Below are 16580 nucleotides of genomic sequence, written 5' to 3' on the forward strand. Positions count from 1 at the left end.
ACATAATCTCCCATCTGTGTGTCTCAGCAGAAATCAAGCTTCAGCACACCGGCCTGCACAGTTCTCTTGCTAATCCCAGGAAATCAGCAGTTCCAGTGACTTCAATCAGCCTGTCGCCGCAAACAATCAAAATCATTGAGATCACATTTTTTTTCCTAATCTTGAATGTGAACATGAATAAAAGTGTGAATTTTCATGAAAAACATGGGCTGGACCCGAATATCCCGAATATCCGAATATTTGTTCGCTACGGCACTATCCGGATATTAATTAACCACGCCGGACGTACACGTCAGCGGGGTTACTGCATTCGCTTCGGTATCTGGCTGGCTGGCTGGGTAAGTATGTATGTGGCTATGTCCGTTCAGATATCTCTGCAAGTGCTGAAGTCAGGATAATCAAACTTGGCACTGAAGATCGGTCTAAGGTCCCCTGCTCAGTTGTGGAGTTCCGGGCGTGGTTCTGCCATCTACTGAGGGCTGGTCTAGTTTTGATATCCGAATAATAGGTTTAAAGGTTTTGCATTTAGAGGGGCTGGATTTCACAAGAGCACCAGCATCTCACATTAAACCAAATGGACATGTCGGTTACAACTAGAAAGGTCCTGACACAAGAGACAACAACAAAAAAATGAACAAATCAGTCAAAACAGTTACACCGTGCTAGCTCTGAAACACACAATGACTGTAATGTTTTGGCATTTTTGTTGGACTGTTGAAACAGAAACTCCAGAACATTCAGACGGAAGCAGAAAAGGAGCAGCAAAGAAAAGTGCCTTCAAGCTGCAGCTGAGACCCACATTGAACTGAGACGAAACAAGTGTATACAAAGTAGTAAGTGTAAGAAGTCACTCTCAGTGTGTTTTAAAGTATGGGGAGGGCAAACAATTTCAAAGGGAGGGACTCAGATGCACTAACACTAACACAGAACAGAGAAACTCAAATTATAACACACACAAAGAGAATGTAACTTCATTATCTGCTAAGGTTGCCATGACTCCACTACTCCTTCACACAGCACACAGTTGTTTGCTTCTATATTGCTGCTATATTTAAGTTCTACATCTTGCCTTCTGCACCTTTAAACCACAGCAAACCCTCCACTTTATGACTACACATTGTGAGAGAAAATGTGATTCTAAAAATGTGACATCCACAGAGTCACTGGTCTGAGTCCAGAAATAGAACACAACAGGACACAATAAACATCTAGATGCCTATTTTAGTCACATCACTTCGCTCCAGTGGAAGGTGTTGTCGGATGTCCTCTAAAGGTGTGAAAGTGTATCCTCAGGCAGAGTGATGCAGCAGGAAGTTGTGGATGAATCTTGCTGCATGTCTGTCAGTCTCTTGTTTGCTGGTTTCCTGTTAGTGTGCATTACTGCCTCCTCCTTTGTGTTTGTCTGACTGTGTCAGCATTCTGCAGCTACTGTATGTGGAGACCTGAGAGGTGCTCTGAATCACCGCAATAACGACATTTCACTTGGTGCCCACTGTGACCTCATTCACAGCAAATGATCCACAGCCATCACCTCATAAAGAATAAAAATTGTTCCTTCAGTGGCAGCACTCATTTGCATAAGTGGAGAGTCTCACAGCATGTCTGACAGTCATTAAAAATCATCTGATATTGGATAATGTGTTTGGATTCACAAGTAAGCAAAGACAGTATTTAATTCTTGAAACACGGACAGCAGAAAGAAGCTTAAAACAGTATGGTGCCTCACGTGACACTAAGAATGGTTCTAAACAAACTACGAGGAACTACAAAATAGTTAATCTGGAAATGAAGTAATTTTCACATGTTGTTAGCGGGTGAGTTTGTGTTTTGTGGTTTGCATGTAGCAAATACTTTGAACTGAAGGTTTGTGATAACTTAACACAATGTCAACAACCTGGACAGAAGGTCAGACATCAAATGTTGACTTCTATTATTTTTTAATAATGATAAAGTGTATACTGACTTGTGACTGCAGATACAAAAACTCACTGACAACCATAATGTTTCAGTACAGTTTTGCACCAGGATCTTATCCAGTAAGGTTGCAATATCAAAAATTATTTTTATTACTTCGATTTTCAGAAATTCACTGAAAATGTCTTGATTATTTGGTTTTTCAGTCTACAAAAGTGAAAAATGTTATTTAGAATACTGCATTTATTGATTTATTTGCTAATTTTATTCAAACATTTGCCCAAAGATGTTTAGTTTGATAACACAGCAGACTTAAAGAACCTGCAGAAGCTTTAATTAACTAAAACCATCAAATTTTTAGGCATATTAGGCTGGATGATGATTAAAAATCTCTCCTAAATAACTAATTGCTTCTGCTTTTCTATGTAGCACAATGTAAAGGTGGTAAGTTTCGCTAATCACATTGTAACAACCTCCAGGAGCCAACTACACACATTGGTAAAGCTTAAATATGAAGATTTACCTATGAAAAATCTAAAATTGGAGTTTTGATATTTACACAACAATTTATGCAAGCGTAGCACAAAGGAAGGCTATAATAAAACCTAGTGAGAAGCTGAATGGATAACAAAGTACAAAAATCAACACGACGGAACACAAAAGCCTCACAATAAAGCACTGAAGAGTGGTACGCTTTCATAAAATCATCTACTTTCAAGCGCATCTTCCTCAGCACAAGGAGCTGTCATGAAAATATCTCAGGTAACAGTTAGTCAGTTGAGGAACTAAGTGTGAGCTGCAGCTGTTGCTTTTTTTGTCAAACTGTTTCCAAGGTCATGAATGAAATTTAAGGGAGACATCCAAAGCCTTTGCAGGAACAGAACAAATCCAGTCCTGCTGCTCAAAAGCTGTTACACATTTCAATAACTCTGCATGTTGGGAATTAATATTGAAACAGCTCATTTACTGCATAAATTATTTATGGCCACATTAGCAACATAAGACAGCACTAACACCAAATTAAAGAATTCCAGATCTTACCTTATTAATACATAATAGATGTTAACTACCAGAAGATCCATGTTTATGTGAAAAAATGTTTTTAGTTTGTTTGTTTTTTGTTTTTTTTCTGGAGACTGAACTTAATTTTCATGCAGCTCATGGTGTAAGGTTGTCATCCAACTCAGGGCTGTATATGATAACTTGTGTTATCATGTCATCGCAATATCAGAGATAAGCCACAAACAGTCTGTGTGTTTTGGTTCAGGCTAGCCTGAACACCAGCCAGTAACAGATGGTGCTGTCATGGTACAAACAACAGGAGTAGAGCATGTTTAATGCTGAACATTTTCTGTACTACCCTTCACTCCACAGCTCCTTCATTAAAAAATAAAAATAGCTGAGCGGCACTGCTGTTCAAATACTATATGACACAGAATCTACAGCATTGTGCTTTATGCATCTGGTGCTGCAAGGAGGTAGATAAGCACTTTCCTGTTTTTAACCTCATGTATGAGCAACATCCTGACAAAAAAATCTGAGCAAAGACTCCGTCATTCAGTGACGTCTGAAAGCCACAACAGCACTGAGTGTGTGCGTCTCTGTAACTGTGGCTCATGATGCTCAAGCAGATAATTGTGGAGCCTACTTATGTTGGAGTATGGGGTCCATCATGATAATATATGCTGTGCTGAAGGATAAAATACCCAGAATAAACTGCTGCTGAGACCAGAGCAGCAGATGTCAGACCTGTACAGAATGAAGCTACTACTATATTCAATGTCATTCAATTACAATGCAGCTTGGCAGCAAAAGCATCCTTCTGTTAGTCTCAGAAATACAACGTATTGGTTAAATGAATGGGGGGAAAAACAAATTTCAATCTCATTTGCACCATGTGCTGCCTGTGGGTGGGATGAAATGTCTTGTGTGCTGGTCACGAGGGGGATCATTTGCAGTGTGCATCATGTATGAACACATATGTGTGGGATAACGGTGCACATACATGTGTGTGAGTGAGATAATGTTCCGGCAAACATTATCTTGTTTGTCATCTGGCTTCGTTCTCCTCCAGTTTTTGCCTCTCTTTCCTTCATAATCTAAATATTCAAAGCAGCCTACCAGCAGAGTTCACCTGCAAGTGGAGTGAAAGTAAGTAAGATGGAAGGAAGCAGACAAAGACACCGAGTGTATCGTCATGGGTTCAGTTAACACCGGTGGGCTACTCTTAAATGTAGGCTGAGACACCACCTCAGGCTCTGCCTTTCATCCCACCCTGCTGTCTTTCTCCTGTTAGCTCTGCTGCTGTCTCGTGCCTCATGTTCTCCCTCTTGCTCGCACAGTTTTACTGTCTTCCTGCAGCTCAATCTGTTTGGAGTGGACACAAAGCATTATCTCTCTTAATTGCCACAGCCGGCCAAGAAAACACACAAACACACACAATACAGGGAAGCAAAGAGACAGAGAGGGACCAAAAGCAAGATAATTAAAAAGATGAACAAAAAGAGAAAGCAGGGCACAAGTGGTTTGATGATATTTATAACACAGAGTTAGAGGTGAGCGAACATTTTCCAGTGCTGGTGCTGGTACAATATCTGACTTTCAGCACCAGTGTTAAAACAATCATTATTGCTGTGCTCTATTTGAGAATTCAAACATGCTTTCTGGAAGAAATCAGCCAAAATAAAACTTAAAACTGGCAGATTTGTGGTTGCATGTAATCAGAGAAGGAGTAAACAAGATAATGAAGCTAACCAGACAAAACCATTGATGCCAACTCCTATTGCTTGACAGTTTTCCATATTTAGTGCTGCAGACACATTGTGGCCAGTGCCAAATAACCAAACAGACTGACTCAGAGGTGCTGGTCATATTAGTATGTGGTGGCGCAACAGTTTGTCAATTAATAAATCAACAAACAATTTATCAACTTTCTTAACTGATTAATTGTCCAGTAAAACACTAATCCAAAGTGTAATTTTTTTAAGTATTTGTTGCTTTCAGTATGTTTTCATTGTTGGCTGTTGGTCAAACAAAACATGCATAAACAAACAGATTAAGCATTTATGAACTTAATGCAGCCCGAGCAATAAAAAAATAGAGGAAAATCTCCTCATATTTTTTACGTCACACTACAGAGCACATGACAGAGCAAACACACAAACCTGTGCAGCAGACATGAGAAAAGAAAAGCAATGCAAACACACTGAATGTAAATGTGTAAACCAGCAAATAAACTTGTACAGCCTCTTAAACAAACGCATGCTTGAGCAAACATTCTCATGCGCACACACGCTCTTTAATTAACACATGCAGTCGGCATAGAGGCCGGCAGTTTGAGTGACGGAGGCTTTACTATCGCTCATAAACACAGTATTCAACTGTTCATTCCCTGCACAGTGGGAGCAATAGTAGAGACTCAGAGTAATCCCCCTGAGATCAGATGAGATGAAGACAGCTAACAGCAGGAGAGACTAAAGGGTCTGTACAGATCATACATAAAGGAGAGGAGATGAGAGGCGTAGGGATAGACTGATTATCAGCATGGCCGACTATCATGGCCGATATTTGGTATTTTTCCTTTTTGACTGACCGATTATTGATAAATTAAATGCGGTATCCGGTCTGATGCAGCATCTTCTGCCTGTCTGTCGTCACTCTGTGGTACAAGAAATGTCTCTGAGTGCAAAAACTGAACACAAGCTGTTGACACAAACCATGAAACTAGCTTCTCTCACAGTGGCTAAGGCTATGCTATTGGTTAGCGGCTAAGTTAGAAGGCATGCGCATATCACCCTGAGACAGAATCTAGAAAAAAATGATTAATAATGCTTTATTATATGGACCTTAATGGGCAATAACAGGGATAGAACAGTGAAAGGTTTACAAGATAGAGTCAAACAGCAGATGTCACTGCAGGAGACAAACTGATCAATCTCAGTTGATCCCACATAAACAGAGAAGAGCCTAATGTAATCACTTCCATCTCTACTATATCTTTATTAATGAAAACGTATACTTATGAATGCCATATTCCCTGCTATTACGTGCTGTTAAAACATTATGGGTAATGCATATGGGTACCATATATCAGTTATCAGACTTTTCTTGATTACAAATAATCGGCATCGGTATCGGCCCAAAAAAAACTGTATCCTTTAAAGGAGAAGCGAGAAAAGAAGAGGAGAGGGAAGGATAGAAGGGAAACTGATGCAAAAATGAAAATATAAGTAAGGAGAGGGAAATCTGAATCCAATGGGTGATGTCAGACACAGAAAATAAAGACAACATTGAAGATGGAAAAGAGGGAAAGAAGTGAAAAGGAAAGCAGAAGAAGAACGAGGAGTTGTGCCAAACAGACACCACTCAAACGCCGTGCTGGCTCTCTGCTACAAAGCACTCCCTGGACGCTGAAAATAATGCTTTCACTTCATAAAGCTATCTCTGACACACAGACTACTAACCCAGCACACACACACACACACACACACACACCTTCCACTGTGTGCATGTGTGTTTATAAGAGAATGAGAGAGACAGTAGCACACAAACCATAATCTAAATCAGACTAAATCCTTCTGCACATGTGCATCATCACAGTAAAGCTCAACATGGGTGCAAATGCATCGCTAACAAATCTATTTCTGTAGAACATGAGATCACACAGATGTACACAAACACATTGCAAACATGTACAGTATGCAAAAGCAAAAAAGAAAAAAAAAAGATGTGCTTTAAAACCCCTACAGGCAGAACACATTGTGTGCAAAAAAAATAATAATCACAATATAAGCACACGTATGTATGAGAGGACTCACACAAGTACACACACCATATTGCTGAAGCTAAATGGAGACAGGGAGACAACTGTGAGACAGCATGATAGCTGGCAGGGACAGCGGAAACATCATGGAAAAACACAACAACCTCCTCCGATGAATTAACAAACACTAACAACAGCAGGGCACCACACCGGTCACAAAGACTGCACGTTGACAGATTGTTGCCGTTTACCTTTTTGTGCGTCGAAACATGTTGCTAGCAGTGGAGGCTGTGTTGGCAGACGAACATGAGAGCAGCTGAGCCGCCACACATACACACACGCTCACACAGAAACAAACACACACACACAGATAGACAGTCAAAAAGCAGCGATTACGCTCCACGCTGGCATGTCAGCTTCCTCTGGCCAGTTAACACTCGCACACACTCTCTCTGATGTCTCGCCGTGACTGGACGTGTGTGTGTGTGTGTATGTGCATGTGTGTGAGCATGCAGGTGTGTGTGTGTGCAAGAGAGAGAGAGAGAGAGAGAGAGAGAGAGAGAAGCAAGATTTGGAAAATGTCATCTGTGTTACAGATGGAGAAAATTGCAGCGAGGAAAAGGAAAAAAATAAAAGGAAGAAGGAGGGAGAAGAGGCAGACAGAGGGAGCAGGCTGCCGAGCATCTCCTCTCAGAAGCAGAGAGGATTGCGGGGCTGCTCTCAAGGGTATCGTGCCAAGCCAGGAAGTGTACAGCGACGGGGGTAGAGGGGGAGGAGGGGGGAGGCAGAGAGGCAGAGAGAGAGAGAGAGAGAGAGAGAGAGAGAGAGAGAGAGGACGGAAGGGGAGGGAGGAAGAGCAAGAATAAAAAAGGATGAGAAAGGGGTCAGTGTAAGTATATGCAGTATGAATGAGAGAGAGAGAGAGAGAGAGAGAGAGAGAGAGAGAGAGAGAGAGAAGAAACAGCATGTGGGAGAAAGCAAGTGAGACTGCAGGAAAGACAGAGCAGAAGCCAATCAGAGGTGGAGAGACGAGGGAGACTAATGCGAATGACAGAGATGGAGGTGGAGGGGGCACTGCAAGGTGGTTCACAACTGTGTTAATCTGTTACAGCTCGCACATGAGCATGAATAAACTGCCAGTGACATTATTAAAAAGCAGGAGAAGCGCCGGTGATATTGTTATATTTTTGTAGCTGTCAACAAATCTTAAGAAAAGAAAGACCCGAAGTAACGATGAGCTGATCCGATTAGCAGGGATCATCTGTGTTTGTCGTCTGTTTAAAGGATGAGGCTGGAAATGTTTTGCATTTTTGGTTCTTGACAATGAATCCGGTGATGAAACTGAAACCAGCCCTGCATCTGAGGGAAATGCGATGCCAGGCTTGTTCCTGCATGGAGGAATTTTTGCCACCCCGAACGAGGTTTCAGGCCTGCTGAAGAGATTGGAGCCAGGACCAAAGGAAAATCACCAGCAGAGAAATGATGAGATTATTTACTGATCAGCTTTGTTAACTGGTTTCATTTACTCAAGCATAACAGGCATTGTTCCTCTTCAAATGGTCCAACGTCAGAGGAAAATGCACAGAATTCTGCTGTGATGAACCTCACTACATGCTATCATCTGCCATGTAGCAAATATTGCAAAACTGAGCGCATCACTAAACTGCTCACTGACAGAGTATTTCTTTTCTGCTAAAAATATCCAAGATCTGCTTGTAGTGGCAACAGAATTATTAAACTTTTATAGTGATGTTTAGGCATTCATAGCTTTTGGATAAGTTTAGGAAAACAACCTACTCTGGTTTAGTTAAGTGAAAGTGCTAAAGTGAGAAACTTTTAAAAAGAAACCCAATAATTTGCTAACACTGTGTTTTTGTTGCCGAACAAGTAACCACAGAAGCTAGTATAGATAGAGAATCCAGCTTGTGATGTTTAAAAATGATATTTTTTAAAAATATATTTTCCCAGTTACATATCTACCAGTCAAAAGTGCAGGGTCACATAGAAATGTCCTAATTTTTGAAAGAAAAGCGTTTTTTTTCAGTGAAGGTAATATTAAATTAATCAGAAATACAGTCTAGACATTATTAATGTGCTAAATGACTATTCGAGCTGGAAACAGCTGATTTTTAATTGAATATCTCCATAGAGGTACAGAGGAACATTTCCAGCAACCATCACTCCTGTGTTCTAATGCTACACTGTGTTAGTTAATGGTGATGAAAGGCTAATTGATGATTAGAAAACTCTAGTGTGATTATGTTAGCACATGAATAAAAGTGTGAGTTTTCATGGAAAACATGAAATTGTCTGGGTGACCCCAAACGTTTGAACGGTAGTGTATATACTTATTGCACATTTGTTCTAGGAGCCTTTCTGATCTCTAACCCGTCTGTGCCACAAAGACCCAAGTGATCAGAAAGTCAATACATAAAGCTATGCTTAAAAAAGGCTTAATTCTTTACTTAGCATTTAGACAAAATCAAAATAAGCAACAGTACTCATGTGCAGTGTGATTTTACACTTGCTGTTGTAGTCTTAACCCTATGAACCCCAAAGCGTTGGTTTGACAGGCATGATACCTTTATTTAAACATCACCATAATTAAACTATTCATCAGTCATAAACTCTAAAAAGAAAAATAATTACAGTCCTTGAACTAATCATTTTGGTGTGCCATTTCATTAGAGAACTTTAAGATTAAAATTTTCCTATTTCAAGAAATTAATTTTATTTTATGGCAAAAACAAAAAAACAAAAAAGCCTTTGTCTAAACCAGATTCTGCAAAAACAAAGACTTTCATGGTTCTCAGCAAGGATAGACTCAGCTCCAACCAACAGTCATCTGTCAAAAAAGGGCAGATTTTTTTCTATTGAACTGCAGGCTGTGTTTACACAGATCAGACAGCAGACAAGGATGGAAATGAATTAGAAATGTTTTACTTTTTTATGATTTATGGCATTAGAACTTTGTTATACTGCCCCTTATACAAATCATACAAAATATTTTTGAGTTCTTTCTACTTCTAGCCATGATTTTGGTATTCCCACTGAGGGGCAGGAGTTAATATTCCAGTGAAAAATGAGCCCGCTGTGAAGAAAATGTGACAGGAGAAAAAAAAACACTCGAAAAAAACAGCTTGAAATCCAGAGAATTAATAGTTTTAGGACCAAAAAGATGAGGTCTAAAACTCAGAGGAATAATTTAGACCAGGCTTTTACTGCACAGACTTATGGGATTTATCAGGAGAAGGAAAAAAAACCCAGAATATCAACAGACTTATCCTTTAAAAATAAACCAGGAAGCCAAAGACTTGCACTGAGTGACATATTCCTTGATTGCAATGAACATGGCGACTGTTGTTATTTTGAGTCAGTCCCACATAATATCGTTCTACTGCTGTAAATATAAGGGAAAATGTCTATTAATCTCCAGCTTGATTGCACGAAATGCTATGTAAATCAATCTGCCTTGTTTTTGTTAAATAAAAGCTGCTGCAAATATGCGACTTGTTTTAAAGATTTACATCTTGAAGACGAACCGATGTGCTTGAAGCGCCGCAGTCACTGCAGTGGAACCGGAGAAGTACTGACGAAAGATTACTTTTGAGGTTTTCATGGGATTCTTAGTGAAATACAGAACTGTATCAGCCTCATCCTTTAATGTGCGCACACACAAACACACAGCACTGTTTTTTCTGAGACATGAAATGCCACTTTGAATGAGCTCTGGCACCGTCTATTTGTCCTACATATCACAGGAGCTGCTCTGCGCTGGCCAGCAGACAGAGATGTCATTTGTGTGTGTGTGTGTGTGTGTGTGTGTGTGTGTGTGTGTGTGCGCGCATGTGTGTGTGTGTGTGTGTGTGTGTGCATATGTGTGCATCGTCCCTCCTTCCCTTTGAAACAAATCCACCAAATGTTAAAGCTGACGTGGGGTGACAGTTGCACAGTAGTGCTGAGGGGAGTAATTCAATAATGGATACCGTCTCTAATGTGGGAGTCTGGATGGATAAAATATACATGGGAGACAGGAGACGAGGGAGGAGGAGGGGGGGAGAGGGCGGTGATATCACTGGAACACAGTGGGGGGTCGCAGATGAGGACGGGCATGGCATGATATCATACAAGGGGCACGATGGCTTTCTGTTTCTGTGGGTTATTTGGGGGGGAGTTCCAGACTTTTTGTGAAGTGTCTTTAAGCTCTTATGGCTTCTGCATTCGCCGACCTGGCTGTCCTTCAATTTACTTTTTCCTCGTTCTACTAGAAACAGCCAGTCATTACACCCACAGCACAAGACTCCAGCTCCACCCACAGGAGGGAAAATCCGACAGCAGCGCCGAGCAGGAGGGAGGGGAGGGTGTGAGGCTCCAGTGTCTCCTTCATGTCATGCTGTCATCTGCCACCCCAACACAGAGGTCGGAGGTCACGGAAAAAAACACACCCGGTGACAGCAGGGACACATATACACGCCTCACACCAGAGCACGCACAAAAAGCATGTGGCCAAAACGCACATGGCTGTAAACTGTAATGGATACCAAACACACGTGCACATTAAATACCCCAGGCATGTATAAGCTGGCATCATCAGACTTGTGTTGGCAGACAGTAACTCTGCCCAGAGTAAGATGTATGCAGAATACTAAGCAGAAAAGCACACACATAAAAAAGAAATAAAAACTCAGCTCTGGAAAGGAAATTAGCACCATGCTTCATATTTACAATACCCTGAACTGGTAGCACCTTCCACGCAACAATAACACTTTACATGATAAACAGACATGTGACAGAGTTCGGTGATTCGTACTCTACTTGCACAGAACAAAAGCAGGCAAGCGGAAAATAGGGAGAGGGAAAAAAAAGCATGGCTCTAGTCTACAGCGGCTTGCAAAGAAATTTCAAGGATTTCAAAACTTGAAATGATGACGGCAAAGTGCAAGCATTTTGTGGAAAATTGCACCATCTTCAGAGAGCATTTTGAGTGGACATGGGACCCTTTTAAAAAAAATTCTGCCTGATCTGTGGAGTTCTTTTTAGCAGCAGTAGAAGAGAGGTCTCGGTAAAACTGTAGTGTAATTAAGAGCCAAAAAACAGAACGATGCATCAAACTAAACTCACGCCACTGCTTGTGCAATACGGGTTTGAAAAGCTGAAATGTATATAGAAAAGAAGAATTTGCTTCATGCTGAATTCAAACGTAAATAACAGAAAAAGGCAGATAGGAAAACACTGCACTGTGAACTGTATTTCAGCACCATGGACAGAGACTCACACACAGTTGAGGCTATTTTTGCACATTTCACATCTTACCCTCTATAATTACTAAATGCCAGCGTCTTCACATGTATGTAGCACAAATTAAGATATTTTAATCAGTTGTGTCAAACCTCTGAGGATCATTCAATCCCACTAACTGCTAAATGGCACAGAAAACGACCGCAGAGGCCTCTAATTCAGTCACTAAATGTTATCTCTCTCTATGGAGCAGCCAACTGTGTCTCTCTTTCTCCCTGAGAAGTCAGTCATGTTTTGTGCCTTAAAATACTCAAATCTTTTTCATTTTCGTTTCAAGAAAAGTGCGTATTAATGAATGTACAATCTCATAAGTTTACACAAGGTTGCAGTAAATGAGCCGGATTTAGCACAAGGCTAATTTCCATCTGTTGTCCCAAACATAAAAGAAAAACATAGAGGGTTACAGATGAATAAAAACCATAGAGTAAAACAAAGACAATGAAGACAAATTAATTCTGGCTGGGTTAAAAATACCCTAAAGTGCTATTATTTTAGTAAAGTGATTTCTAGGCAGATCCTGTGCTTAAGTGCCTGATTTATACCGTCTCTTAAACCTGATAAAGGTGGAGCTTTCTCTGATAGCTATTGGGCTTCAATGTTGACACTCTGAAGGAATTCCTATTAAACATTTCATTTAAGGGCAAAATGACACCTGAGATGAAGCATGAGAGGGTTTTACTTTGCTGTTAGAATTTCTGGGATGCCATTTACAAAAGAACACACTAAACAACGTGTAATAATGAGAGGCTAGTGAGGTCACTCTGCCCCACTGATTGACTAAATCAAAGCAATTAGTTATGATCACTTCCTGTGTGGTTGTGCAGAGAACTAGATTTATTTAAAACTGAGGAGAACTTACAAATATTATGACTCAGAGAAGCTTTTTCTATTATTTATAAGAACATTTGTGGAACATTTTTCCACAAGGATAATTAGATAAAGCCAGGGAAGCATAATGATTCTAAAAATGTGTGTATATTGTTTGCTTTTTAACTACGTTCTGCTGCCAATACCAAGTCAATTAAAAGACAAACCAAACTAAAACTAATACCACCAGCAATAGTTTGTTTCTAAACTTAAAATTTTTTCCTGGGCAAATTTTAATATTGCTATAATAACTTCAATAAAATGTCCACAGTCCAAATATCTGCTATTTAAGATAATCTTCCCCTTTATGCTCTTCACTGGCTGAAGGCGTAAGTCGTGTCACCATCATGTACTGCCCTGCTCTCCTTTCTCACCCCCCTCCTGCCCTCCTCGATCCACCACGGGGCATTGAGGTCACAGCACACCTCTCCCGCTGCTGAACTTTCATTGCACAGCTCACTGATGCAACAGATTGGTCCAGCAGAGAAGCTCTATGAGTGAAAGGCCTCATGCAAAGCTCAAACATGCTGCAGTGCGAAGACAAGGCTCCCACCGCACCATAACATCACTTATCTGTGACGTGTCGTCGTCCCCCCCCGCATCCAAAAAAACAAAACAAAAACAAAACACAAATAGCGGGAATGTTTCCAAGTCTTTAACCCTCTGAACCTCAAAGCCACAGGCAGGTTGAAAAGGCATGTTCTCTTTTAAAATAGACACCAAAATGACACCATTTATCCCAGCTGGGAATGGTGAAAACAGAAACAAATGCCAGATTTCCAAATTTCCGACAGCACTGGAACTATCTGCCATTCAGGAAAAATAACCAAATCTAACCCCAAATCATAACAGTTACTCAAAATCTGTTTATTCTACATGTCTCATTTTAAATATCACCCAAAATTTACTGTTTAATCTAACCAAATTCTGTCAAAAAATACTTATAATAATAATAATTCTGCACTGCTTGGGCCAATCATGAAGCCATTTGTGACTCCACTACAACCCACATTCACACGGCAAAAATTCAAGCTGAACTGCCGGCTTGTGTTTGCACTGAGCAGATAAGAGACAAACATGGGAAAAAATTTTTTAAAAATGAAGCAGCACAATGTCTATATTGTGTCATGTCACCATGATATACCACAATTGGTACAATATTGTACATATAAACTTACGATTTTATTCCATTTTTGTGTAATCAATATTCTAAGAAATTCAACTTTATTTGTCTTCTTTTTTTTATGATTTATGGCACTATTATCATATTACACTGTGAAAAAGACATTTCTGAGTTCCCTCTGCTTGTAACAGTGAGTTTGCTTTTTCCATAGTGGTGCATCATTTTATATTTCTGTGAAAAATGAACCCACAGCAACTTAAAATGTGAGGAAAAGCAGGCAAAAAAAATGTCTTTAGGTTCCAAAGGTTAAAAAATGTCACTCCCTCCTCATCTGTCCATGTTCCTCCACTCAGACAACAGCTGTGTTCTATGTAAGTCACACAATACAAAAAATAAGCAAAACTCCGAGACGGAAAAATAATTTTCAGATGATGACAGACCACACTAAATTGTTCCTCAATTTAGAACAACTTACAACATCAGGCAGCACAAATAAGTTCGTTGCCAACTATTTTTATGTAGGTCTGATACATATACTGAAGACAGTATTTCAGAAGCACACATTTGCAGAAATCCATCCATCCATAAGATCTACCTACTTCATCCTGTAGAGGGCTGTGGAGGGCTGCTGCCTACATATCCCAGCTTGCGCTGGGTTAGAGGTGTGCTACAACCAGGCATGCTCACTCTCACATCCGAATTAAAATCATTGAAAATGCGTGTAAAGTTCAACCTACCTGCTACTTTTTCGAGGCAGAGGTAGATCCTTCTGGTGAGAAAGACAAAGCAATGAGAGAAAAGGGAAAGAAAAGAGAGCAGACACATGAAACGGGTTAGATCAGGTTTACACGTCATTTGTTTACAAGCAGAAAACTGTAGAGAAGGTTCTAATTTACTGCAATGGAGCAGCACAACAGACCCTGTAATCTCTCGTTATAATCACTGCAAACAGCGGTTCAAAACAGATTAAATTCATCATGCTGATATAATTACTTAATAAGGAAAAGCAGTTAATGAATCTTCCATCGTATTACCGATTATTGGTGCGAATTTTAGATTTTTGCCACCTGATACATTTTACAGCTGCTGCTTCTGTTCATTCCAGCATTTTGTTATTTTTTTTCATACAAACAGGGTGTAAATGAATCAAATTCAGTGAAGGTCCAACCTTAGACTGACACCTCTGTCTACACAGGATTAATGGGTTTCTTGAGTTACACATATTTAACAATAATTACTTGTGTCCCTTTCACAGATGGTGATTAGGGGGGTTTTCTTTGAAATGTTGCTTTAGAGGGACTTTTATGGGTCTGAAGAGGTAAAAGTAAGAAGAATGTCACGCCTTGTATGTATGTTGCCAGCTTCACTGCTCTATATTTATTTATATTTATTCCCATTTGTTCATTTTATGTTACTTTATCTTTTTAATCTTTTTTCTACTCAATTTCTTGCGTCATTGTTGCACTGCCTGCTCTACGTGTCTTTTAATTGCCCCCTGGGGACAAATAAAGTTTTGTAAATCTGACTTAAGATGCAAACATTGTAGAAAAGTCAGACAATAGCACTATTTTGAACTTTCCCTTTAATAGTTGTGTAATACCCACTGAGTGGTCTGGTTTCTCATCTTAACCCTCAAACACAAAGTACACAGTGGCCTTCAGGGGAGCTCACTTGTTTTTTCACTTTTTATTGTCAGAAAATCAGCTATTAAACAATTTATTTTGCTTTTATTTATCACTATTGCTATTACTAAGAATATGAAGGACAAAGATTAAGAAAACCAATGAAAAGCAGCTGCGTCTGTCAGCACCACGGAGCTGAGAGACGCTGCTTCTTTCAGTACAAGAGTAGAACATATCATTGTTAATAAAGAAAGACAAATGATTTTTGTGATCTAGTCCAATTTGTGGAATAAATACATTGCTTAATAAGGAGTTTTCCTGAGTGGCACCAAAAACCAAGTTGATCGTAACTTCATTAAAGTGACCTAGTGATAAATCTGTCTCATGCATAGATCATACATTAATGGGTTAATTTCCACATAATCCATGATGTCGAAGACACAGAAAGATGCAAATGTATTTTAAAAAATAGTATATTGTCGGTATTTTACAGAAATCATGTTTGCAGAGGGTTTGTGTCTTATTAAGAGAAGCTGAGCTCCCAGTGGCTCCTCTGCAGTTTCCAAACTGATCGAATGTAAAACTAGAGCCTTGACTTTATTAATAATTTGTTTCTCATAAGCACTCAGCTCTCTGGTATTTTCCAAGCATCTGTCTTTCACAAAATGGTTTCAAAACTTCTAAAATGACACTCAGCAATGAACTAATGATATTTTGGTGGTCAAAGGTCACGGTTACCTCACAAAACATGCTTTCGTCCATGAGTCAGGAATGTACACAATAATTATGACAGCATTAATGTCAAAGAGGACAAAATGATAAAGCGATGACTTTTTACATCTAACATTAACTTGCCAAAACGCTCTTATTCCATAACTCAGGAATAGAAGGAGGAATTGTGGACATATGTCACATTTGGTCAGATACTGAGCTGGTGATAGAGCTTCTATGATGGTAAAGATGTGTGAAGAATCCATTTTTTTAGAATTTGCAG

The 16580-nt window shown here is 39.7% G+C and overlaps 1 protein-coding gene across 3 annotated transcripts in view; it reads right to left on the reverse strand.

Moving 5' to 3' along the window:
* mast1a (microtubule associated serine/threonine kinase 1a) overlaps positions 1–16580 on the reverse strand; it is a 91178-nt gene that overhangs the window by 62161 nt on the left and 12437 nt on the right. The window contains exon 2 of one of the 3 annotated variants that reach the window (XM_022190630.2): positions 14702–14730. In XM_022190630.2, coding sequence (XP_022046322.1) covers positions 14702–14730 — 29 coding nt within the window. Of the gene's footprint in view, positions 1–6927; positions 7423–14701; positions 14734–16580 lie in introns of those variants that run through there. The other 2 variants (XM_022190629.2, XM_022190632.2) reach the window with 2 other exon arrangements.

This window comes from Acanthochromis polyacanthus, chromosome 3 (assembly GCF_021347895.1).
Source record: "Acanthochromis polyacanthus isolate Apoly-LR-REF ecotype Palm Island chromosome 3, KAUST_Apoly_ChrSc, whole genome shotgun sequence".
Classification (NCBI taxonomy): domain Eukaryota; kingdom Metazoa; phylum Chordata; class Actinopteri; family Pomacentridae; genus Acanthochromis; species Acanthochromis polyacanthus.